General features: G+C 53.2%; 1 protein-coding gene across 5 annotated transcripts in view; it reads right to left on the bottom strand.

Moving 5' to 3' along the window:
• The window catches only part of ZNF609 (zinc finger protein 609), a 60,705-nt gene extending 36,094 nt beyond the window's left edge, over positions 1 to 24,611 (bottom strand). For 3 of the 5 annotated variants that reach the window (XM_021554248.2, XM_021554249.2, XM_021554246.2), the window contains exons 1-2: positions 24,516 to 24,611; positions 10,099 to 10,963 (exon numbers count right to left, since the gene is read on the bottom strand). In XM_021554248.2, coding sequence (XP_021409923.2) covers positions 10,099 to 10,845 — 747 coding nt within the window. In that variant the 5' untranslated portion in view covers positions 10,846 to 10,963; positions 24,516 to 24,611. The remainder of the gene's footprint in view (positions 1 to 10,098; positions 10,964 to 24,515) is intronic. The other 2 variants (XM_021554250.2, XM_021554247.2) reach the window with 2 other exon arrangements.
• Positions 24,612 to 27,007: the final 2,396 nt, after the last annotated feature.

The following is a 27,007-nucleotide window of genomic DNA, read 5'->3' as shown; positions in this document are numbered from 1 at the left end:
CTGGGGCTCAAGCACACTGAGAGTAGAGGGGTGGTGCAAGGGAACCCCAAAACAGCCTCTGTTCACAAGAGAAACCAGAACCAGATGTGTTGCTGCCCTCTCTGCTGTGTCCTCCTCCTTTGCAGGGCCCCACAAAGGGAGCTGCTCCATCCAGAACCAAGCCATTACTGAAGACTACAGCCTGAAAACCCCAACACTTCAATTTTTTAATGCCATGAATCTCCTCGTGGTCCTTAGGGGAACTGGAAGACACTGACCCTACTGAGAGACAATGTGGACAGGACACACACTGGGTCCAAGCTCCTGTTTGAGGGATCTATCACAGGGAACACCAACAGGTCCTGTTTTCTTGGTCTGAAGGAAGCAGCAGGGGTGGGGGGAGCACAGGCTGTGAGCCCCTCTAAAGCAGGGCCTTTTCCTGGGACCTTGTGGCTCTTCCACAAGCCAGGAAGTGATCTGGCAAAGCCATGGCGTATTTGGTCATGGTTCCACATGCAACCTTGACTTTTTGTAGGCAAGATCCAGACCCAGTCCAAGAGCTAAACTGCCTGCTCTCCCCACTACCAAAGGGCTTCCACTCTTCCCCCAGGTTAGGCAGCTCTGCCTGTGGCCATAGGGGTTTGACCAAAAGGCTGGTTTCCTTCAAAGGGCCATTGGCCACTCAGCCCCTCCAGCTCCCTCACCCTACCCACAAAGAAAAGCATTAATAGCCAGCCTGTGAGACCATAAAACACTAATGCCCAAAGAGTTCCCGCACCTTGAAATGTTAATGCTGAGCAAAGAAAAACCTTCCTGTCAACAAACCTGTTCCATGATACATAGACACAGTCACCTTCCTCCCCTCGAAGCCACAGAACAGCAAACAGCCCTGGAAACCCTGAAACCTTGCTCTGTGTACAAAGCACCCCATAGATCCACTGGTCCCACCCGGGCGGGAGAGGCTTCGCTAGCACAGGACAGCTGTGCTTGATGACTCTGTCACCACCTCCAAGAGCTGCCTGGAGCCCAGCCATCTTCCCCTTTCAGCCCTGGAAAACAATTTCCCCTGGCCTCTGAACACATAGAGCCCAGACCCAGTGCTCTTCTGTTCCTACAAACCTCTCTTAGCCATTTGATTCCCAGAATTGATTCGAGCTTTCACAGATTCATAAAGACTGAAGAAGACCTGGATTAGTGGCTGGACCTCTAGTCCAGTCATTAACCCAGTGCCACCATGCTCACCACCAAACCCCATGTGCCATACACTCTTTGAACACTTCCAGGGATGATGATTCCACCACCTCCTTGGGCAGTCTGCTCCAATGCCTCACCACCCTTTCACTGAACCCTTTCTTTGTTCTCTTCTCCTGCAAAGGGACATCCATTCTTCACACCACGGTGGGTCAGAGGGACACAGAAGTGCAGACCTGGGGCTTGGTGTCCCACCAGGGAAGGTGGGACAGGATCCCAAGCTGGCAGGGCAGCACCAGCTGGAAATACTTGCTTGGAGTTGGTGTAGTCACAGGAGCCATGGCCCTCAGTGTGCACCATGTCTGGTGCGGGACCACATGGACATCGCAGCCTTCCCTCTGCACCGCAACAATGATGGAGAATCCCTGCTGCAGTGGTACCAGTGATTTTTGGGATGGCCTTCCCTTTCAGACAACAAATCCCAAGACTCCACTTGCAACCATCCACAGATGACCCACCGGGTACCTGCAGCTCTCCCTCCTCAATTCAGGCTTGAACACAGAACCAAGATCCAGCTCCAGGGTCCTTTTTCTGAGGGCTGATCCAAGGATGGTGACCACATGGCATGCAGTTGACTCCAGAACATGCCACAGCCATCTGTTAACCAGATGAGAGGGCCATTCCCAGTGTGGGAGGCAGTGTACCAGCACCTCAAAGAGTGGAGAGAGGGGTGGGAGGGTGAGTGGGAGGAGTCTGGGAACAGCGTTCATTTGCATTGTACCTGGGGAAATATCACAACACTGCATTTCCGTGGCTAACTGGGGGAGTGAGCAAGCTTCCCAGAAAGAAATTACTTTCTGCCTTGAGAAAAAACCCAAAACCACAGTACGACAAACACAGGATATGTAGCTGCAACGGTGCCTTCTCTATCCAGAGCAACCCTCGTGTTCCCCCCAGCAAACCCCATGCTCAAGCCTAACAGGAGCAGCCAATCCATGCAGAGGACAGGGGAAACTGAGACACACAGGCTCCAGCATTTGCATTAAGTGAGCACAGCCCAGGGGGTTCTCTTACTCCCTCAGCACTAGACAAAATCCACTTTTGAGCTTTATCACATCCCATCCCCTCACCAAAACATGGTAACCTCCGTATCTATCCACATCCCAACCAGAATTCCAGCTCAGGCCTGCAGAGCAGGCATGCTCTCTGCACTATTCATCACAACACATTCCAAGACATCCCAAGTGAACAAGGACCAGACAGTATTTTAAAGTAAATCTAAATACCAAGTTTTAAAGCCACTTCAGTGTCAAGGACAGGGGAAAAGTCAGCAGATGTGAGTACATGCCATCACCACACAGTACGAAGCTCCATGGTAGCATCTTCCTGCAAAGGGATTTATCCTGCCCACAAAAAACTGGGATGGAGCTTGCACCATTCAGCTGGCAAGGCTGGGGGCACAGGAGGAAGATGGATGGGGAGCACAGGCATCAGTGTGCTTTCCTGGGTTAAGCAGAGCTACCCAAAGCTACTATGAGCCCTGTGAGAGGCCAGTGAGCCCCTAAAACCTTTACACCACAGCATGGCCCCAGCAAAGCCCCCATCTCCAGCCTCAGGTGCCACCATCACTGTCCATGCTCACCCATCCATGTCAGCCCACAACCTGAGCTCACCCCAGAAAACCCTGAGCATATTTATTTACATCAGATCAGTTCCCTGAGCTGGTCCGTGGGCAGGAATGAGTAACAGGGACAGGAATATCTCGAGCAGATGTTGTCACCAAATACAACATATCGTCAGGCTGCTGGTGGCTTTAAATCATTCCGGAGCCCAGCAGTTGCTTCCCAGCCCTGGGCTGCTCTCCCAGCTGCTGCTCAACAGCTCTGAGCCCTAGGGTGGCTCCTCTTGCACCCAATGAGCTGTTCAAGCTCCAGGCACTGATCACCAGGAGGTAGGAATGTCACAAAACCACCCCAGAAAGTCCACAGCAATCACCACTGCCTTTTCTCCTGCCCAACTTCAGCTCTGGGGATATAAGTACCCTCTTGCCTAACACATCTCCAGGGTTGCCTGAACACAAAGATTCACAGGAAAGGTGGATTTCACAGCTCCAGCCCAAAGCATCCTCAAGAGTAGCAGCAGAGCAATGCAGCACTGTGAAAGCAATGGCACAGAAGATGTTGTGCCTGTAGCAAACAGGGAAAAGGCAGTGAATCCCCATCCAAGCAGCCTTTAAAAGCATAGGAGGGGAAATGCAGGCAGCCTGTGCTCTGCTGCCCTTTCCTGTGGCCTCCCTGGCTGCCGGGTGGAGAAGCAGCTTTGCTCATTAGCGGGTTATTCCTGGCACACTCCCCCTGCATCAGTTCCCCGGCAGGGCTGCGGGAGCAGCTCGCTGGGTTTTGAAGCCTTCAGGGTTGCACAACGCTCCAGAGGCGCAAATCTTCCTTTAAAGAAATCTCCCTCGGCAGATAAATGGTGCTGGGTAACTGGGGTCATTAGGCTAATGAGCAGCTACCGCCAGCCTGGAAGCAAAGCAAAAAAACACCACCGAGTCTACCAGAGCCCGTTAGCCTCAAAATCTGACCCATCTCTAGCAGTTGCCATCACTCTCAAGGGAGGAATCAGGTCCATGAGTCAGCAGGATCCATCACCCGCCGGCCTTCCCATCAAAATCTCTCATCAAAGCACTGAGGGAGCAGATTTGCAGGTCACTTGCACCAAGGAAGCTGAGAAGGGACTGTTCCACCTCTGTCCCCCCTCTATCAGCCCCTTCCTTATCACGGTGTCGTTCCACTGTCACGCTAAAGGAGTGGAGAGGTTTTTTCTCTTCTTTCCCAGCGCTGCTCCATTTCCTACCACCATGTCCTTGACAGGGTGCCACATGTCCTGCTGCCCATTCTGGTGGAGATTGAGCCATGTTTTGGCATGACAGCCAATTCACTGTGATACAGCAATGCTGATGGGTCTGGCATCAAAGCTAACTCAGCCTTTTAGTCCTTCCTAACATGGCCATCTGGGAAAACAACCAGGGAGAGATGCAATTTTCCCTCTGCAAAGCCTTCAGAGGTGGGATCAGCTGGAACTCCCAGCCTGCTACATCCAGTGGTTATAAAAGAAAGCCCACATATAAATAACCTCTCAGCAGGAGCCAAAACTCCAGCAGTAACCCCATGGTTTGAAGTGAACGAGGCCAATTTCCTCCTTTGTAGCTCTTGACACATGTTGGCTGCGTGCCCCCTTCTTGCCTTGTTCCTAGAGCAGAAGGCTCTGGGCGGTGGAGCCGGGGACAATAAGGAAACGAGTGGTGTCATTCCCAAGGTCTCCCAACACAGCTCTGTCAGCAGCTCTGGTGGCAGTCAATTCCAGCACGGCTGGAGAAAAAGAACCATGGCGAGAGGATCAGGCAAGAGCCGGTAGCTGCCTGCACGTCCCTGCCACCTCCCTGAGCTGCCCATGTCACATTTGCTGCCACTGCCTGGAAAGAAAAGCCCTTCAGAGCAAGGGCTGGGAAACAGCTTCTACCTAGGGTTTTGGGCATGAACAGGTCCCTACCCAAGCACTGGGCTTTCCACATGCCCTAAAAATCCCTGGGGAAAACAAAGAACAGGGTGAACACCAGCTCCAAAGCCAGCTTTGGAGGGGCTGAAAAAGCAACAACTGTTTTCACCATAACATCTGCACTGGGAGTTTCTCCATCCAAACTCTGGCCCACAAGACAACCCTCACACGAGTCAAAATCCCAAGCATGTCTTCAAAGCAGAAGGCTGGGACCACCCCCATCTCATCCTGGTTCACTCCCACATCAAGAAATGTTCCTAAGAGTGTCTGTGGCCATCTCCTGTTGGGCTTGGACCCAGTAGAGGGACTGGGAGATCTCAACTCTTCGAACTGGAGTCACACAGGAATCCCTCACCTCAATCATTGCTGCTGCACGCACAACCAAGTTTCATCCTGTCCCCCAACAATGGAAAAATGGCTTTAAAAAGGCAACCATGCTTTCACTCCAGGTAAAGGATTAATGGTGCAGGACAACTGGCACCTGGAGGTCCCACTGAGGCTGTAGGACCAGCACTGGAGGCACCATGCAGGTCTGCATCCCTGAATTAAGGCAAGAAGGTCCACAAAGGTGACCCCAAAGTCACCCTGCAAACTGCTGGATAAGCAAGCAGCAGCAGGGACAGTGCATAGGTGTATTTTTAAGGTGTATTTCTTTTTTGGCAGCTGCCACTGGTGTGGTATCACTCTCTCCATTGTCACCTGACCCCAAGTACTCCTTTTTTTGCCACACTGTCCTCCCACAGAACTGCAAGGGCATTTTCACACCAATTTTGGTGTGAACACACTGCAGTGTCTCCCATCTTACAACAGCCCCCCTCTATCAGGTCACCCTAAGCAGGGATATCTGCTCTGAGCACACACAGGGCATCACTACACTCTGTCTAAGGAGAAATTCAGGAGAAGAAAATGCACCGGTAGCTTCCACGCTCTCTCCCACCCAGGGACACGGATGAATCCACCCTCCTGGCTGCCCAAAACCGCAGCACACGTGACCCAGAGAGGATTTTCAGAAGAGTCGAGTCTCCAGCGGCTTCTGTTTGCCTTTCCCTTGTCTGCAGCAGCATCACATCTGGATGCTCGTCAGAAGAGAAGGGGAAAAAAAAAAAAACCCCTCCCTCCTCCTGCTGAACAACCTCTCAATCAAAACAAAGCCGGAGCGGCAGCCAAGAGCTGGGAGGCTCTTTTGTTTAATGCTCAACATCCCTCGGCCGGGCCAGCACGCCCAGAGCGCCGGAGTGGGTGCAGGGGCCCGGTGTGGGCAGTGTGGTGGGCGCAGGGCTGATGAGGAAGGGGCCAGCTCAGCCGCCAGCCCCAAGGCCAGCTCGGCCACGCGACGGCGGCTGGTGGGGCAAAATCAGCGCTGCTCCTCCGTGCACGGCCATTTTGCTGAGCTCACTGAGAGCTGCCATTCCCTCCCAGCACCAGTGTCCCCGCAGAGCAAAGCAAAGCAAACTGAATCCCAACTCAGCTCCAGTCATCCCCAGTGACCCAGGGACTGACCCAGCCACTGCTCACCGTGCTCATGAGTCCACCAGCACAAGCTCTTTTCTCTCCCTGCTGCAAGTATTTTAAGCTCCCACTGCTGCCCCTCCAAATATTTTTTGGAGCTCCAAGGACCTGCCCAGGCACTGACCACAGCCAAAGGGAAACCTTCTCAAAGTGCTCAGCCCATCCCAGAGACCCTGTAAAGTCTCAGCAGGGTTATCACCAGTGGGTTTCATCAAGATCAGCCCCATCCCTGGAAAAGTTGTCACCTGTGCCCCAACACACTGATGGCATCAGGTTTGAGGAGAGCAAGTAACAAGCCAGGACACAGCTAAGCTCCACATCAAAAAAAAGGATATTAGGGATATTCAGGTCTCAAGGCTTCACCCCAGGAAGTAGCAACCAGAGCCATGGGGTCACACTGGCAAAATACATCCAATGGAGCCCAAGGGCTGTGACCACAGGCTCCATTACTGCTGTGTCAGACATGGGAGCAAGGGTGAACTCCCCTATGGACAGAGCCACGGATCACCAACTGACATGGTAAAGTATCTGGCAAAACCCAAAGCAAAGCTTCTTCCTACACCCAACAAGAACTCAATGGCTGCCAAATCCTACAGCAAGATATTGGAAGAACACAAAAGCAGAAGTAGAGGCAAGTGGGGTGAGCTAGCTGGGGCAAGAGCTGGCTGCAGCATTGAAGCACCTCATCAAGGAAAAATACTCCCTGCCAAAATGTTCGTTATTACAGCCATGGAGATACAACAGAGCCTCCTGGCTGGCAGCTACTGGTTCAGCACACATCTCTTTTGTCTGACCTCTAGGGAGGTCACCCACCCCAAGCTTCAGCAGTGGAGGGACAGACAGTCTCCCTTTCTTCATCCGCAGATGGAGACCAGCTTCCCTTCCTGCAATGGAAGTGGGAGCAGTACAGGGTTAAGCAAAGGACAAGCTGACGGAGACCAAAGGTTGGGCTGAGTCACACTGTGGCTGTTCCTGTTTCAGTCTGAGCAAATTTCTCGCTTGCCAAGCAGGGTTTGTCCCCAGGCCAGAATGAACCTGCCACCTTAATCCTCTCGATGCAGATGCACTGCCTAGAGGAGCTGCCCTCCCTCCCACAGCCAGCACATACCTCTGCTCTTGGCTTGTCCTTTGGACTCCAAATGCAGTTTTTGGGCTATCGCTGCAGCTTTCAGGAGACAGGACAAGCCCAAGGCCACATCCCCCACAGCATCCCATTGGTCCTCCACCCTCCCCCAGGTATCCACCCAGCCTCAGTCTCTTCCTCAAGACACAAAACTGCCTTCCCACCCCATACCATGCAGACACCTTTCTTCTCCTCGCCCACGGCTTTCCCGACCCAAATGAAGCCATCCAGCTGCCCCCAGGAGGCTGACGAAACACAGACAATGCTTCCTCCTAAGTGACACATGTTCCTGCAGATCCAGACATCAAATCCCTTCTCAAAAGAGGGATCAGCCATCCAGCCTGAGCTTTTAGTAAGGGGGTTATGCTTGAATCTGGACAAGTAAAATGGCAGCACCATCCTCACTGAGTGTCAGCATGGAGAAGATAGAATCATTTGGGTTAGGAGTCACCTTAATGCCCATCTTTTTCCACCTCCTGCCATGGGTAGGGACACCCCCCACTAGACCAGGCTGCTTCAAGCCTTATCCAACCTGGTCTGGAACACTTCCAGGGATGGGGCAGTCACAGCTTCTCAAGAGAAACCTGTGCCAGGGTTTCACCACCCTCACTACCACAGGAAAGTGTTTCTTCCCAATATCCCATCTAACCCTGTCTTCTGCAAGTGGGAAGCCATTGCCCCATGTCCTGGCACTCCTTGATTAAAGCCCCTCTCCAGCTCTCCTGGAGACGATTTAGGCACTGGCAGGGGCTCTGAGGTCTCACTGGAGCCTCCTTTTGTCCAGGTGAGCACCCCCAGCTCTCCCAGCTTGGCTCCAAAGCAGAGGGGCTCCAGCCCACAGAGCATCTCTGTAGCCTCCTCTGGATTCACTCCAGCAGTTCCATGTCCTTCTCATGTTGGGATGCCACGGCTGAAGGCAGCTCTGCATGTATAGTCTCACCTGAGCAGGGCAGAGGGGCAAAATCCCCACCTCCCCTGCTGCCCACATGGGGGGACAAGCCCAAGACTCAGAGGAGTTTCCAGGTGCCAGCACACATGACCTGTGGAGCTTCTATACCACCAACACCACATATCACATTGGTATCTCCAACTGCAAAGAGTTTCTGCAGCTGTATCAGTGAAAGAAATCAATCTTTAATTGATACCATGCACGGTATGACCCAAGGTCCAGCCGGCTCCAGTGCTGGCTGTCACAGCAGCCAGCACAGATGGCTATGAGGGAATAAAACAGCCAAGCATGTTGAGGTATTTCCCAAACCAATTCCCAAGCTTCTGTCCTCCTCATGCTTTTCCCAAGCCAAAACACATTGCCCTGTACACCCCCCTGATGAGTTTCTCCTTCACAAACCCACTCAGGTGGCCCAAATCATAGGTGGACTTCCAGCATCCACAGCTTTTAGCAGCAGCATCCAGTCCATCATGCAAAAGAGCATCTGCTGCTCTTCCTGGTTTCATTCACTTTGGTTCCACTGCCAGAACAGACAAAGGAACAAGATGTCTCCACACCGCTCCTGATTTTTACAGGTGTCAATCACCTGGCCCAGGACGTCACTGTGCCCTCCCCACCCATCCCAGTGCTCACATTGTGATCCCAATGCCAAAGCAGAAATCCTCCCAGGGAACCTCTGGCTACAAACATGATGATGATGCTTTTCATATTCCCCAGCCACTGTCCTGACACCCTGGTACATGTTAATGGCAATAGGGCCAAGCCAAGACAAAGACACACACACTTGTGATGCTCACCCTGTGCATGACATACACATGGCTTCACAGGCACACACCACCAACACCCCGTGTGCAGCTGGCACAGAGGAAAGCAAAGACCACCACACACTTAAAGCCTTCCCCATCTGAATCAAAAATCACATCAGCTACTGCGATTGCTCGAAAAATGGCCACGTCTGGACACAGAGTAGCCACCCAGCACCCAGCACCACCCAGATGGCCAGGCAGCCGCTCACCCTGTTGGCCATGTGCCACTGGCAGGGCTTTTTGTGCCTCTGGTGACCTGGAAGAGCAGCTTGTCCAGCTCAGCATCACTGCCATGTGCTAGTAGAGGAGTGACACGTCAAACATTACCCACAGCCACCCACCAGCCCTGGATCACCACCACAAGTGGAACAGAGCCCATGTACCATCAGCAACCTGGGAACGAGGCAGTGACTCCTGTTAGCCCTGCTCCTTGTTCTCACCCAGATGCCCATGCAGATCCCACATCCACTAAATGTTAAGGGATCCTATTCTGCACATGATGCAACTGGAGATAAATACATTCCTTTGGGAGATGCAGGAAACCAAGCCAGCAGAACACAGAGCACAGCACAGACGCTTTGTGTCCCCTTGGGAGATGCAGCAGACAAAGCACCAGGATATCACCTTGACTTCAGAGTGACAGAGGCTAGAGAGGCCTGGACCTATTCTGCACAGCCAAAGCTCTAAGGAAAACCAAATCTCAGCAGGATGGCACAAAGAACAAAGTATGCAGGTGATTTGCTCACACACGGTTCCCAGAAGCCAAGCTTGACCAGTGTCATTCCACTGCCATGTCCAGACACCAGCGCATCACACAGCCAAACCACACTCACACCAAAAACCAGGAGGCACCAGCCACATGTCAGTGCTGGCCCCAGCAGTACAAGACACGCAGTCCCACCCCCTTGTCACCCACAATGTCATGTCACAGCAACGCCATGTGAGCAGCAGCAATGGCACCCATGCCCCAAAAGCTTTCTTACCTTCTCCGACTTCACCTTTTTCAGCTGCCGGCACTCACTTTCTCCATCTTCCAGCTCTGACTTTACTCCCAAGGGATTGAGTGCAGCTCCCGTGTCAATAGCTATACTCCCAAGCTGCTCAGCAGCAGCAGGCTCTGTCCCCTGGCCCCCGTCATACTGTCCCACCCTCACTGCCAGGGCCAGGGGCTGCAGCACGCTGGGCTCCTTCTCTGCCGCAGTCCCCGCGCCCTCACTCCTTTCCTTCTTGCTTTTGGATGAGCCTCCCTCCTTCTCCTTCTTGGAGCCAGCCACACTGCGAGACGCCTTGGCTGACTTCTCCGAGCTCTTCGGGGTGACGGCAGGCACCAAACCACCTGAGTTCGCACCATCCCCAGAGCGTCCTTGAACCTCCTTCTTGCCACCAGCTCCCTCACTGGGAGTGAACAGGGAGGACCCTGGGGTCGGCTTCCCACTGTCCTTACCAGTCTTGCTCCTTTTTGACTTTGATTTGCCCTCCTTGCCTTGCGGGCCTGGCACTGGGCTCACAAACTTGATGTTATCCGGTAGTGTTGCCACTGCGTTGGGTGCCGGGAGCCCCACCTCCTTGGAGCCCGACATTTCCAATTTCTGCTGATCCTTCTCCAAATCAGCGTCCAGGTCAATGATGAGATTCCCTACACCAATGTCCCACTCATCCCCACTGTCATACGTCTCAACCGGGTTCGCATCAATTCCTTTCCCTCCGGAAGCTCCGCTGCTCAAGGACATCTTAGAGTTAACGGCCCCTCACGATTCAAGGCTCTTCCCTGCCTCTACGCCCTGGGGGTCACCTACGTCCTTGGGGGGCTTCCAGTGGTCCGGGTCTGCCCAGGTGACGGCATCGCTGCTGGAAGGGAGAGCAAAGAGAACACGGTTACATACAAAGAGCCATGGGCAGGCACACCTGCAGGCAGGAGAGATCTGGGCAGAGTGAAACCCCCAGCCTCCCAAATCCCCCTCACAGCATCCTTCTGTCACCCCCTGGGCTGGGGCTGCTCCACAGCCGCCCCCGCAGCAGCGGCCATCTGGCACCGGTCCTCGATCAATACCAGCCCTGGCAGGTCACGGCTCTCGGCTCCAACAAGACATTACTCACACATTTCCCTGCTCACCATTTCCCTCTGAATTATCGAGCGCTGCCCCTGGGAGGGAGGATTGATTCCTCTCCTGCCAATGCCACCCAGAGGGAGGGCTCCTCTCCACGCCAGCCTTGCTGCAAGGGACAAGAGCTGCTCACTGGGGAAGTCAAGTGCCTTGGTGGGAAATAAATCACAGGCTTCAGAGTGCCTGTGACACTTGGGAAGTGTCAGAGCAATCACCAAAGGCCAAATTGCAGTGGGAAGCATAGGGGTTCTCATCCCACACCTCTAGGCAGAGCAACACAGTACCCAGATTTGGAGTGTTTACTACTGTCGCCTCTGGCCATGATAAGCGTCCAGTGGGAAACAGAGATGGAATTGTATAAGTAAGCAGTCTTAACTGGGAAGAGGGGACTCAGCCCTACCTGCCCATGCCACAGCTGACCCCGGTGAGCCCAAAATATCTCCTCCCTGCTTCCCAGCCTCGCCCCCAGGGAGAGAAACAAAAAAGACACCCACGCGCAACCTGACACAGCACCCTAGTCACGGCAATTACCCTGACGAGACATAATTAACACATGTAACAGCTTCTTCCCAGCACCGCCCAGCAAGGCCACCTGCTCTCCAGAATCCTTAAGAAATCCTTGACCACCCATTTGGATAAGGCTTTTCTCCAGCAGCACTGTCCTCCCTGTCCCCACCAAGATCCAGGCCTGTCTGCTCCTGGAACTATTTACAAGTGACACTTCAAAAACAGGTGACTTAAAGAGAAATGAGAAGGGAAAAAAAAAAAAAAAACAACCCCCTAAAAGCCTCACACCACACACACACAAATTTCTTCAAACCCCAGCAGGCAGGAGCCTGGAAAGCAGCTTCACGGTGCGTTTCCAGAGACACAAACACTGTAAAAATGCCAGGGATTCTTTCATCAGCCAGGCTGCCGCAGCCAGACCATTTTCCATCTGCTCCCCACAGCATCCTCAGCTCTGTACAGCTAATAATCCGCTCTCTGACAGGTCATTACGGAGATTTTTAACCCCAGGAGCTGGGGGGCTTGCGTGCAAGCTGGAAATGAAAAGCACTGACCTCTCATTTCAGTGGCAGGGAAAGTGCCGAATCAGGAGATCACTTTGTGCACCAGAGTCGCTAACGGCTTCCCAAAGCTGACCTACGTGTTTCTACGGCCGCCTACTCCTCCTCCTCTTCCTACTCCTGCTCCAGCACCTGCTCCCCAGCTCCAAGCTGGTGTGTCCAATCCCATCAACCTGCCCCTCCAGAGTCTCTCTCCAAATCACTGATGGGGCCCACAATCAGCAGCAACCACCTCATCCCTGCATGACACTCTTAGTGTCATGGATCCAAGGCGATTCCTTTGTGCAGGTGGGCAAAGCCAGTAACAAGCTGGAGGAACCAGATTCTTGGCTGATACGAGTCCCTTCCCAGCCCTAAACTGAGGCACGGAATCCAGGAACAATTCCAGTGAACCAGTGGGCCACTGATGACCACAGATGCCCAGGAAAAGCCCCCAGGAGCTGAAAGCAGAGGATGAAGTTCAGTCTCCAAATCCAAGAGTTCCTGATCCAGACTTGGAGCAGGCAAAGAGGCACAGCAAGCTCACGTCCGAGGGAAAAGCAGACAAAGATCTGACCTTTCAGTGACAGGAGAACAACAGACAATCTGCGGGGTAGTACTGCAACATACATCGCATCACCTGCTCCATGCAACACCTGCACAATGCCAGCGTGGCCAGCTCTCCACTCCCACCACAGAATTCACCTTGCTGCTCCAAACGTGCACATACACACGCACACACATCTCCATAAGTATTATTTATACATGTAGAATAAGGACAGCAGATGAACAGGACTTGAGTCTGAAACTCTGCAAACAGCAGCAGCTTTTGCCAATTCCTACCACAACAAAAGGAAGAAGGAGCCCAGAAGTCCGCTGGGTCCCCAGCAATTGGAGAGCCATGAACAATCAAAGGGTTAGAAAACAAGAGGAGCAAAAACCCTCACCCTACGGAGGAGGTGCCAAGGGAGCCCAGGCTCTGCTAATGCAGACAGAAGGGAACCACAAACAGGACGGACAGGAACATGCTGGATTGGCAAGAATAGGGTAAAGGCACGTTGTGACGAGAGTGAGGCAGAGAACTCAAGACATGCCACCACAGGAAGAGGGACTGGGGCAGGGATCAGCCCTTTCCAGAGGAGAGCTGGAGGCTGGGACCCTGGAATGTGATTTGGGGGGGATCTCCTAAATATGCTCCACTGCATGTGACTCTAAAGCATTTCCCACAGCTTTTTCCCTCCCCAAAATTCCCATCCCAGTTCCCCATTTCTCTACTTCACTACTGCAGGCTCAGCCTCTGCAGGCAGCGGAGCATCTGGAGTCCCTCTCCCAAGCCAGACCCAAAGGAACCCCAACTTGACACACTATCATTATTTTAGGTGCACAGGAGCCCCTGGCTACCACACCTCATGGCCCAGAGAAAGAGGTGCCTCTCCCACTGCCTCCTTTGCCCAAGCAGGAGAAGCACCGGGTGGTATCCAGATCCTTCCCACTCTCCTGCCGGGGGAGTAACGCTGCCACAAATCACAGCATCTCAGAAAACAGAGCGAGGAGATTGATTCAGCTGTAAACGTGTCCTTCCCCTTACCTCCTGCCATCGCAGGATTGATCCCCGCACAACATGAAAAGCATGTGCTCACTTGTTGGCCTGGAGACCTGCCAACAAAGCGTTTTAAGAGCAGTCCTGGAGCGCAGATCCTACAAGGAGACAGCTTTCTGCTTGAGAATGCTGCACACACACAGCACCAGACATGAATAATTCAGCTCCATTAGGTGCTGAGACCTCTATAATCCACATCTACGGGCTGGGATAGAGCCAAACCATATTCAGACACAAACCTGAAAGTTCACTTTCAGGGCTGCACACACACCTAGAGACAGCTCTTCCACCAGAACAACTCCACTTCCAAAAGGCAGCAAGGAAATTGTGCCAGCCCCTGGCTCTATGTGCTAAAACCAGTGGAGGATGCTCAGAACCTGCCGAACCCGCGCCACTCCGGCTTTCTCTGCTGGTTACTGGAGGCCAGGAGACCAAAGCTGGGAAGGATTGACCGCCCAAGGGCGACAAGATGTAGGAGAAAGCTCTTCTCCTGGCAGCAGCCAGCCCACACATAGGGAGACTGACTGTCTCATAGCCATGTGCTCCAGCCTGCAGCGCTCCAGGATTAGCCTCTGGTGGCTTCCAGACATGACTGACTGCAATTTTCACCCTGATTAACTTTCAGGAATGCCCACAAGAAGGAGCGGCAAAGAGGACAGGGAAGGGGGGGAGAAAAATCTGCAGGATGCAGCATTTCCTCCAGCGGGCACAAGGCAGGGAGCAGAAGGTTTGGTGAGATGGTTGCTCTGGCCAGCAGCGACCCATGAGAGCAGAGCCCTCTGCTCCCTCCCTAAAGAGCCAAAGGCAGTGGCCTAGAAGGGATGCCCCCCCAGCCTGCCAAACCCACAAAAGGCTCCCCAGAAGCCCCCAGCTGAGGCAGCAGCACTAGGGGCTGCAGTGCTGAGGCCCTTCCTCCAGCTGCTGGCAGCCAGTCGGCTGCTCTCCCCATCCACTGCCTCTGCATGAGATCCCTTTTTGTTTCCTTTTACGACTAAAGAAACTCAGGGAGGTGGCGGGGGGGGACACATTGCCTTCCCCACGCTGCTGCACTCATTCCCCACTCAGCTCCTACCACCGTGCCTGTAATCCCCCAGCTGGGCTTGTTTGGGTTGGATTTTTGTTAAGTAACTCCCATGTCTTTTCTGCAGATTTCTTTTTAAGATGTTCCCTTTCTCCCCGCCCCCTCTCTCTAGAGCTGGGGGAGAGAGAAGAGAAAAAAAGAGAGAGAGAAAAAAAGAGAAATGTTGAACGCGAGCCAGCTGGCACGAACAAGAGGAGACGGAGAAATCTGCACAAAGGAGCTTCCTCACTCACTTGCTGCTTTCAGCTCAAGAAATCACGCAGGGGAGGAGGGTTCACTCTCCCCCAGACATCAGTCAGGCTGTAGCAGACAAAGGAGATTTGCCATGACACCCTCCAGAACTGCCACCCAACGGGGGCAGGATCCCTCCACCGCCTGCACCCTGCGGGAGTCCGAGCTGTTGCAAAACACGCCAAGGAGCAGAGCTTCAAAACAGGCTGTTCAATGTGGAATTAAGCAAGATTTTGAATGGAGGAGTTGTGCTCCCGCCTCTGCACTCACACAAGGCACCCAGAGAACTTCAGTGGCTCTCAGGGCTGAGTGGGACAGTGTCAGCAGGCTGCCAGGAGGGAGAAGGCTGAACCCAATTTGAATAAAATGGAGCCACCCTTCTTTTTTTAATATGGAGGTGCACCCCAACAAGACTACATCTTCCAGCATGCACTGCAGCCAGAGCGCTGAGAGAGACGCCAACAAACTTAGGCCAGGACTCCCAAGTTTCTGAAGGCTGAGCCTTGACACTGGAGATGAACCTGAGACAGGGCAGCACTAGAGTGATGAGTCATTTGTTGGCATTCTTGAGAAAAGCTTGAAACACTACAGTCCAGGCATGAAAAAAGCCGGACATATAAGGTCACTGTAAGAGGCTGGATGATGGAGGAAAGTGGAGAGGTGAGCAGAAACCACTTCTGGGCAGGGAAGCCAGGCAATCACCCTGCCTGAAGCAAAACTCCAAACACCTATCAGCCACAACACCCACCTGCTCCCAAATACATACTCAGACCTCAACTTCACATTCATCATCAGGCAAAAGATGCTCTTGGGATCAAAATTCCACCTCACACCCACTCCCATTCACTCATGACCTTAAAACATGACTTTTCTAGCAAAACTCCACACAACTGCAGCAGGTGACAATGTCCAGCAAAGCCGTCAATACAAAATATAAACACACTGTGCCAGTGTGTTTGAAGAAAATACCAGAATAAGCTAAAACCTAGCGTCTGCTTCTTATTGACACTTCCTCAAGTGTCCTCAATAGAATGAGGATCAACTCGACATAGGGCGGAAAAACCCAGGGTTCTTGAACATGTCTGACTAGCAAAGATACCCTCTTGAGAACTCCTCACTTCAACTCCCAACAGACTATACACAGTCCTGATACATGAGGCACACAAAAAGGGGGAACACAAAGAGAACCAAGAGTTTCAGGTTTTCCTTTATACCATGAAATGGGGAAAACTGGAACAAGTACCTCTTTAATCTTCCCATCAGTTTTGCAAGTGTCATCACCAAAGTCCAATTTTTTGTCTATTAGTGCCTTGAGACTCCGCAGTTCTTCAAATTTACAATTATTTGATTCTGATGTCTCTCTTGTGCATTTTTTTCAAGGTACCACTTCTGTATGTACTTCTGAATAAAACACAGCTCACATTTCTTCCACCAACTCACAAGGACGTCCAAGAGTTTCATATTTCAAGAAAACTATCAGCAAGAGTACCATCACATGGTCCTCAGCACATGGTCCTCAGGTCAAGCAGGAGGCACATTGATACCTACACCAAATCCTCCATTCCATTCCTGTGAAGGGTGGCTGGCAAACAGCCCCTTCTCAGAACATCTGCTCACTCTCTGCTGAATTGCACTGCTGGAGTCACTTTTTCACTGGGAAGCTGAGCAAGCACAATTGTTACACACAAGCTTGAACATGTGTCTTCATGAGTCAGGTCACAGAACCATAGAGCAGAGCAGGTTGGAAAGGACCTTGAAAGGAGACCTGCTCCAACCTTTTGAGAAAAAGGGAGATCGGGTGAGATTACCTAGCACCCTGTCCAGTCACATCTGGAAAACCTCCACCAGCATGGATCCTTACTGTGTCCTGGAGGGGGTTATTACAAGGAATGGCTGTAAAAAATGTCTTTCTTATGTTAAGATGAAACCTCTCCCAGTGCAAATTTTATCTGTTGCCCCTTGTCTTCTCCATATGATTCCTCACTGACCTCCTGCCAGGCAGGAGCCAGGTTTGCAGGAAAGGCCATGGTGCTTGGACAACACAGTGGCATGGACTGGAGTAGCATCAAGCACAGCATGAGCAGGCAAGAGTCATGCCAGTGCTTTGTTACAGCTCTGACAACAGGGTCCTTCCTGAGCGAGCCACATCCCCTTCCCAAGCCTTTGCCATGGAGATGAGCAGTAGCAAGGTTCAGGCTCTGGATCACAGCCTGTTCATCCAAAAACACCAGGATAGGCATCTTCCAGCAAGCATGACCTTGCAGACTCTAAAATCTCAGGCAGCTGAATATGGCCCAAATCTTACCCAAATCCACAAGCGCAAACTGGTGCCCAGCATCTAAACTTTCTGCTGTATAAGAAAAGAGGAACTGAAAAATCCACATGTGCGGGAGAAAAAGTATTCAGTAGATAAAAGGACAGAGCAGCTTCCTTCCTGCAAGCTCAGCTCTTAAACCTACCCTGAATCAGGGCTGCCCAACAAGGATTTACCCCTCACTGTTGTGTCTGCATACTGGAAGACACCCCTGTGTAACTGCCATGCCCAGACCTGCACACGTTGGTTTAACAAGAATCAGAAACACAGCCCCATCTTCACCCAAAATTTGCATCTGCTTGCCCCATGATCCTCATGAGCCACCCTGTGGGTGTCATGGCATCACTGGCACCTAGAAAGTGCCCAGCAGACACTGGCAGTGCCAGCGGAGCACAGCAGCAGCACCACACACTTTGGCTGTCAAAGGCTGACACACAGACCACTGGCAGCTACACAGCAGCAAAAGCAAAGCAACACCATGAGCAATAACCAGTCAGGATTAACACAGAAGCCCTTTGGGTGAGTCCACCCCAGACAAGCCAGTGCATTCCGGCAGCACCAGACACGGCCCCGGTGTTCCTCTACCACCACAAAGTCCATTCTTGTTGAGCCCAGCCAGCCGTGTCGCTGCTGGCTGGTGCCAAAAATAACATTAAACACTCAAAATGAGACATCTGAGCCAATCTGCTTGGCACTGCAATGCTTCCCATAGTGATAAACCTGGGGAATGACTGTCCCTTGAACAGAGCTGGTTTTGACTGGGAAAGTGGAAGAGCCGTGTGGATTTAAAACCAGTTCAGTTACATCCTTGCGAACCCCAACACAGAAGTGAACTGATTTATGGGAGGCTTAAAGGTATCTAAACTGGTGGTCTGTCCTTCTGCGCAGCCTAGAAGGGAGGAGAGGGCACATAAAAATAACCCAAGAGGTTCCCAAACTTCAGCACTCCACGGAGGCTGGAAGATTGCCAGCAGTGAGAGGAAGCAGCAAGACGGATGTGACCAGGAAAGATCCTCAAAGCATCAGTCACAGCGACAGGAGGAAAGAAGACCTGGCGAAGACCAAAGACAACCAGTGGGCATAAATAACCACTAGAGTAAGCGCCAGGAAAGGGAGCTTGCCCTTTTCCCCTGCTCACCCAACGCTGTCAGCAGGAATGCAGGAAGTCACCCAGTTGTTGGCAGCATCCCAAGCTCAGAGTGTTGGTGGGAGCAGGGTGGGCACTACTGAACCAGCCATTTGCTCACTTTTCTCACGGGGCTCCAGAGGCAGCGTGGCTCCTCACTTTGCTCCTGGTTGCTCTGCTGTCCCTCAGGCCCATCGCTGGCCGAGTCCCAAACTGGGTTCTCATGGTCGCAGAGATGCAGGTAATCCAACAAGGATCACCCTCCACAGAGGCAGACAGGAACAGCAAACCACTGGCTGCGGTGCCACACTGCACCAAAGTCAACATCTCCTTTCCATCTTCTTCATCCAAAGGAAGAGCAGTGGAGTGACCCCAACTGAGCAGTGTCTCCCAGAAAAAGCCCTGCCTTGACAGGAGTGGAGCACAGCAGTGTGGGTCAGAGAGGACGGACGGCCATTGATTTGCTTGCTCCCAGGGAAGGAACAGCTTCTGGGCTTTATTTCCTTTATCCTTCCTTTTAGAAGCAGAGCATGCAGCCAGCCTTGGCTGTTTCCCAGCCTTCAGAAGACGATGAACATCTCTCCACTGCTCCAAAACTGAAGGAGCTGCCACTTCACCTATTAATGCCTTTAATTCCCTTCATTCGATAACCAATTAGGGCACCTTGGCTCCCAAAGCTGAGGCTCCCTTTGTAGCAAGGCCAGTGCGTGCGGCTGTAATCCCTCTTCCTGTCACATCATCAGCCTGGGAACACTTTGGGAAAAAAACAACCAGACTGTGAAGTAAAGGAGGAGGGAAGGCAGATGCAGACAGGGACAAATGCAAGCAGAGCAAGAACCATGCCAAGAAATCCCTTTTTTTCCCTGGGAGGGATAATAAATAGGTGTATCTCCCAGATTAATACGGCACATTTGTGGAACTCTGATATCCATCAGAAAGTTGCTAATTCGTGCTAATGACCCATTGCAAATTGCCGAATTTTGTGAATTAGCCAGCGCACAGGAATACAATAAAACCCAATGAAAACCATGCATCAAAGCGGGCTGGGCTTATTTGGGGAGTCCTAGTGCACTTGGAATTATTTGTGGCAATGGATATAAGAGGGGATGTACAGATGGGATGTGAAACCCCCTCAAAGCCAAACAAGAAATCCTCAGGACGAGAAGAAATTTCAACAAGGCTACTAAACCTTTGGGAAAGGAGAATTAGTTCTCCCAGAGATGAGCAAGATTCTTCCTCTCCTATTGGATTCATAGAGGTTACTGTCAGTGAAGTCATTACACACCTCCTTTTCACACCTCTAAAGCCACACAGCACACTTCTCCTGATCCACCCTTCATCCCCTTGGAGAAGCACTAGGAAAACTCCAAGTCAAATCTCTGGACCCACTTGAACCAACAACACTCTGCCAATCCAAAGCACAAATGGGCTCAGCAAATTCATTAAAATCAATTTTTTTATCATTAAATCAGTGTAGCCCCATCACATATGATGGAGCACTGTAGAGGTCTCATCATTCCAGCCACTGGAAGAATGAGCGGTCCAAGAACAGCTTAGAGGAAAAATCCAATGCCACAAAACCTTTCTGTGCTTGCGGAAAGAGAAGCATAAAGCAACATCATCTTTCCTTTTCTTACACCATGAACATGGCAATAAATTGTAGAAGTTGGGCATTTAATGTTTCAATACAAAATATCAAGGCTGTCCTGAAATTATCCTTATTCATCCACAAAAAACCGCACTTGCATCCTTTCATACCCCTCACACCACATCTGAGCTGACGCTCAGCAGCTACGTCAGTGGGTTTTGTGCATGTGAAGGACACTCAGCTGCAGGGAAAACAAAACAACCTCTTGGGCTCGTCATAAAAACTGATTTTTCACCCAAATGCAGATGGGAATTGGTTTCCTTTAAAGAAAAACATCAATCACAAGAGGAACTGGAATCCCAGAGCAAGTTTCCTGGTCAGGCAACCATTCCCTATTTTCTTACTAAGATTGTAAGATTGTTCAAGCTCAACTTCACTCCTTCCTCTGACACAGTATCATACCTCAAGGCACCGACCCTCGGTAGCAGGAAAGTGCATCTGCACAGCAAAATAAGCCATATCCCATGAGGTCTCTTTTCCTGCCCTTTCCCAATACAAAGGAACACCCTTCCTCATCCATGTCAACCCAACATGGGGACACAAAGCAGACGGGTTGCTGCCAGGGTGCCCAAAGCTCTGGTTCAGGAGCCACATGTGGCTACCAATATGCTCCCAGGACAGATGCATGCTCTAAGCCAGCTCATCAACTTACCCCAATCTTAGAAAAGGTCCTTCACACCTACATGGGCTCAACATACCCCCGCCCCAACTCCAAACCCTAACGGAGTCAAGCACCCCCATGCAATGCATCCTCATCCCTCCACCCACTGCCACAAGCACCCATATTAGGACCTTACTTGGTAAGCAGTTAAGACCCAAGAGAAAATTACAAGCTCTCCCTATGCCCAGAGAGCCCATGAAGCATCACAACAGGAGTCACGGAAGAACTGCAAACAGCCCAGGCCATCTCCAGGTGCTTCAGAGGCTTTGGCGCTGCCCAAAAAATACCTCCACAAACCACCATCAGTTGCAATGGAACACAGGTTTCAGGACATGACTCAGAAACCCCCAAGGCTGGGGAACCAGCAGTCCATATCCTGAAGGAAGCCTGCTATGATAACCATGGACTTCTTCATGACCTCAGCAGGCAGCCACCCCACAGACTCCAGCACCGATCCACTCACTGCCTTCATCACGTACAAGCAACTGAGCACGCTTAAAGTGCCACTGGCTCCTGGCAAGGTCACCTGGAACCTCACCCCCTCTCCATAGGGAGCTGGCATGTGCCACAGAAGCATCTGCCCCCAGCAGGTCCCCGTCTCTGGCCAGGAACACCTGCAACGAAGCCAACGCTCAAAGGGCATCGCTGCGCACGCAGGATGTCACACAGCCCCGGAACAACATACCTGGGACCATAAATACCATCTTATTTACATAATGCTCTGGATAAAGGGGACAAAGAGGCTTATTGCATTACATCTGGGACTAGTATTGCATCAGCGCCCACAGGCCCTAATCCCAGTCAGAGACGCGCTGCGCAGGGCGCTGTGGGACAGTGCCAAGGTGCATCCCCACTCCAGCCCAACCAAGGTCGAGCTCAAGACTCTTCCCACCACAAGCATGCACAGAAAGATCCCTACAGCCTGGAAATGTCAGTTAAATCAGGCACGACACTTGACTTTGGTCCTCAACCACCATCAGCTGAGCCCAGAAGTGGGATCCCAGTTGTGGGTGTCCCACCTGTCAAGGCCTAGACACAACACACAGATATCGACTTTGTCTGGAGAATGATACCCAAGTGGAAGCACTCAAAAGCCAAGGTAGCTCCTGGTTTTCTTTAATTTATGCAATCACAATTAAGGATACACTGTAAATATAACCTGGAGGCAATTTTTGATTCAAGGCAGTCCTGTTCTCCAAGAGAATAAACCAGACGACATGAACTCTGGTCTGTCCTTCTTGTTAATTCAAAATAAACACACACACACATGCTGTTGGGTAGATCCAATACCATGTGAGAGCACCTTTGTGACCACCTTTCTTCCCAGAAAGCTTTTCAGCTCAATTTACAAGGAAAAAGCTTTTGAGGCAGAAGAAGCGATGTCATCACCACCGGCGTAAGACAAGCCAGGTGCAAGGAAGTTAGGGGACTTTGCAGCTGAGGCAAGGGAGGGATTATTTGGGGCTACCACCCAGCACAGGGCCCCAGACAGACAGATGGATCCCCCCCAAAAAATCACACCACTTTCAGCACGAAGAGAGATAACAAGTATGTTAAGAGACACATCCATGCACACACACACTGGCCCCTGAGGCTATCGAGCCTAATGGTGACTCACCAAACACACAGACCAAGTCAAAGTGCCTGGCTTGGAGAAAGGAATAAAACCCCCTCCCTGAGCTCTGGCCATACTCAATTACAGGTCACTCCAACTTGCTTTGTAATTAATTTCCTCCAGTGGCTCTAACCAGAGGCAGCCCTTGCTCTGCATGCTAGGCCAGTCCAGGTGAAACATTAAATCCTTGTCCTTTTCCACCACAGAGACGCCACGCTCCTGGTGCTGTGCACATCTCCCGTCTCCTCCTCACAGGAGAGGGGGAAACCTCACTGGATGAACAAGGGTGTAAAAAGGCAAGGATTTGTGTTTTGCGACTGAAACAGCTTCAAAATCATAAAATATAAATTATTTTTGGTCAAGAGCTAATCAATAAAATCAGCTGCCTGGATTTTCTGAGTGCCGTGCATGTGCGGTCGCGTACTGCCAACAAAGAGCTAGAAATGTGCGGCATAATCTGATGCTGGAGTCATCACACAAAGCGTGGAAATAGGTTTTCCTGAGGATGTCCAGGCGAGGAACTGCCTGCACACGATGGAGCCCAAAAGCCAGCCCCAACACTGGCATCCTCGGACATTCCGGAGGAGGGGGAAAGAACCCACGGGGCTATTCGGTGCACACTTTGGAAAATGAGTCTCTAAAGCCTCCTCTAAGGGAAAGGGCCCTCCCAGAAAGCGGGGAAAAAGGAAAGGGAAGGCAAAAGGAAGGCTGCTGGGAGATGGAGGGGAGCCAAGTCTCGCAGACCAGACCTGAACCTGTGACCTTCCCCGTGTACACAACGGGTGGGAGAGCGCACGGCAGGAGTGCTCGGCCCGCCGGCCGCCCCAGCCCTCGCGGGACACCCGGCCACGTTGTCACCGGCGGGGTCACCTCCAGATCGGCCCCGCTGGCCAACGGGGGCTCGAAGGACTTGAAGGAGGGTGGCTCGTACTGCGGCACACGGCCGCCGGCACACGGCCCGGCCCCGGGGTGATGCCCGGAGGTGCTCCGCTCTCGGGGTCTGGCCCGCCCCAAACTCACGGGGACTCGCTAAATGCGTCGGGGAACATTCAATCTTCCGGGATTTGTGCGGAGAACCCCCTACCGGCACTACAAAAGAGCTGAGGTCCAGGGAACCTCCGCTCGCGCTGTCCCTCTGCTCTTGTGCCCCCTAAACCCTCCTTGCACAGAGACGGGGGTCAAGAGGGGTGGCTCCCGCCTCCGCCCAGGAACACTGCTATCCCCTCGAGAACCCCCTCCCCGCCCGCATCACCACCCGCAGCCCCCATCCTTCCCACACAACCTGGCATGACGGTGACCCCACGCAGGGGCCATCCCCTCCCAGCCGTGGGGAGCCCCGCGACGGCCAAGGCGGGCCCCGCAGCGCTCGGGCGGACCCGACCCCAACGGCCGCAACACCCGCGGGGCTCCGTCCCAACGGCCGCGGGAGGGACCCGCAACCGCCCCGGGCCCGGGGAGGGGGGGCAGGGCTCACACCCGCGTCCCCAGCGCTCCGGGGGAGGCTCCCCGAGCTCCATCCCCACGGCCAGAGATGAGGGAGGGGGAGGCACATATCCTCGTCCCCAGTGGTCGCAGAGTGGAGGGGCACACAGACTCCCCAAGGGACCGGGGGGGCGCACAGCCCCATTCCCAGGGGGCACAAGGCGGGGGGGTGGCACTGAAACTCCCGTTCCCAGTGTTCCTGGGGGAGGGGTACTCGGATCCCCGTCCGTAAGGGAAACGGAGGGAGGCGCGGGGGGGGGGGGGGGAGGGCACAGCCGCCTTCCCGGGGGTCACAAGGAAGAACAGGGGAGGGAACATATCCCCGTCCCAGCGGTCACGGCTCGCGGCGGCGGCCCGGGCCCGGGCCGTGCAGAAGGGGCGGGGGGGGGTGCCCGAGGCCCGAGGGGAGCCCCAACCGCCACCCCCCCCACACACACCCCCCCCGCCGCGGCGGGGCGGCGTGGCGCGGGCCCGGCCGGGCGCGCACTCACCCGGTCGCTGGGGCATCCGCCCTAGGTGCGCTCCATGTGGGTCGCGCCGGGGCCGGCGCTGCGGGCCGGGGCCGGGGCCGGGCCGGGCCGGCCGGGGCCGCCACGCGCTGAGGCCGCGCCGCGCAGGCCGCGCCGGGTCCGCCGGGCGGGGCGGGGCGGACGCGGCGCAAAACGCGGAGGGCGGAACGTGGAGCGGCGTCCCCGGGCGGCGGGAAAACACGGAGCGGGTACCCCGCATGAAGCATGGGGAGCCGGAGACAGACAAAGCCCGGAGCGGAGCGTTGCCTGCCTTAGGAGCCGGAGCCGCCGTCATGCCTCCTCGGAAATGGCGGGGGGAATCTTTCGGGGGTGTTTCACGATCTGAGCGGTGTCTTGTGACACCTCAGCCCAGCACGGCCCGCCCAAGGCGCCGCTTTTAGCTCCCAGAGCCAGCTCAGAAAGGCAGGGGGCGGGAGTCATCCCCACCTACCTCAAAATCCATCACACTGTGCCCCACGCTGCCACTTCTCCTTTCCAAACAATCTTCTGGACGGAAAGAGCACCTGGGTCCCCAGCCGTTCTCATGCACTGGAGGTGACATGTCCCCTAACTCTCTACTTCCCACCTAAAGCCTCAGCACAGACCCTGCTGACCAGGGAGGAAATTCCATCTCATCTCAACCCTAGACCCCAGACAATCCAAAACTTCTGCTCCTTTTCCCAAAGCCTCAGCATCAGCCCCACTGTTCGGTGAGGAAATTTCGGTTCAGCTCAGTGGGGATGTGCCAGTCCTGTCTCCATGACACCCCAAAACCAGGAAGGTGAACCAGTGCAGCAAGCTGTGCCAATGGGGGATGCAGGATCGCAGCTGGGATCCGTCAGTGCTGAGCATGGAGCAGGAACACGCACGAATCTGCAGAGGGAGAGCTCAGCACCAACTCCATCCACCCAGCCAGGGTCTGCTGTAAATAGTCCAGCCCGGAGGTGCCACCATTCCTTGCGTGTGCCACCATCCTGTGTGGTTTCAGGAGATCACCAAAGGAGATTTCTTCTGGTGCTTTTTGCCCCAAACAAGGACAACACAAGACCCAAACCCCTGGCAAGGGAGGTGATGCCAAGAAGGCCAGAGGTTTGGGTGCCTCACCAGCTTCTGGGGCTAGGGAAAGTGGGAGGGAGCCAGAAGATGTTTAAATCAACAGGGAAAGAGGCATGAGAATTCTTACAGTCCAAAAGAGAGAAAGGAGAAATCCTTCCTTACCATGATGTGGAGAAACTGCTCTCACACAGCACAGAGCCAATGTTAGCAGGCTCCAAGAGAACCTGTATTAACAAAAGCAGGTCAGTTTTTACTGAAGTATTTTCAAGGACTGGGTAAAAGGTTTTATGGGCATTTGGTGTCGATGTTCAGCAAATCTCAGATCAGGAATGGTGCTTCCAAGGGTGGAAAAACCAGCGTCAGACAGGAACATGGGATGAACCAGGGATGGGTCAGTGCATCCTTCCTGGCAAAACTGTGATGCCACTAACACAGGAGGAAAATAAAACCCCTGCCAGGCAAGGCAGTTCAATTAGGAAAGATTTCAGCATCGCTCCAAGGACGTTTTGCCATCACCACGAGCAGGGCCTGTGATCCAGCCTGCCTGCAGCTGCAGGAGATCCCACAGAATCCTACAGACAACGGTGGACGTGAAACCCTTAGGGAGGAAACCTGCAGGCACCAGGTAGCCATGAGCTGTGAGTGACAAAGGACAAGGAGGTGACAAGGCAGCAGCCACTGTCAGAAGTGGATGCAGGAGATGGATCTGGTTTAATATGGAGCCAAATCATGGGCTCATATTAAGGCCTGACTCAGGCATGGGATGGGTGATCCATCTGGGGAAGCAGTCTCTTGGGATGGGGATTTTAACAGGCACTAGGTGTAATGGGAAGGTGGAATTTTGTGGGATCACAGAGTTGGTACAAGATCCCACTCCGACAAGGTCTTGTCTGATGGTGCTGCACTCGTGGGACAGAAGCAGGAGCTGCACCACCTGGGGCCAGCCTGGCACCTCCTCCCTGAGTGCTGACCTCTCCCACACAGCCCACGAGGAAGGCCTCTCCTGCCTCCTGCTTCCCAAGGCACCAGGACCCCTGGATGACTCCCCAAGCCCTCCATCCCTCTCCAGCTCTGCTCCTGTTGGCACCACAGATATTCTCCATCACTCTCAAGGGACGTCCACCAGGACAGTAGGATCTCCATGTAAGAAGAGAGCAGGGAAGTCTCCAGGAATCCCAGCACAGCTGACTGGACCACAGTGGTGGGACACAAGGGACAGGGGGAGGGGGATGCAGCCAGAGGAGGAAGGAAGCAGGAGAATCCCATCACCCTTGGCCACATTGAACAACAGCTCCCACACCATAAACTCCGTGCCAATCGCAGGCAGCTCAGAGCTGAAGCATCCGTGAGGGTTTTCCCAGTGAGAAATAACGTGGGTGGGCATTGGATCCAACCCCATTATTTCCAGCACCTCAGAG

Source organism: Lonchura striata, chromosome 11, assembly GCF_046129695.1.
Source record: "Lonchura striata isolate bLonStr1 chromosome 11, bLonStr1.mat, whole genome shotgun sequence".
NCBI lineage: Eukaryota > Metazoa > Chordata > Aves > Passeriformes > Estrildidae > Lonchura > Lonchura striata.
Note: the sequence above shows the minus strand (reverse complement) of the source record. Positions and strands in the feature narration are given on the sequence as shown.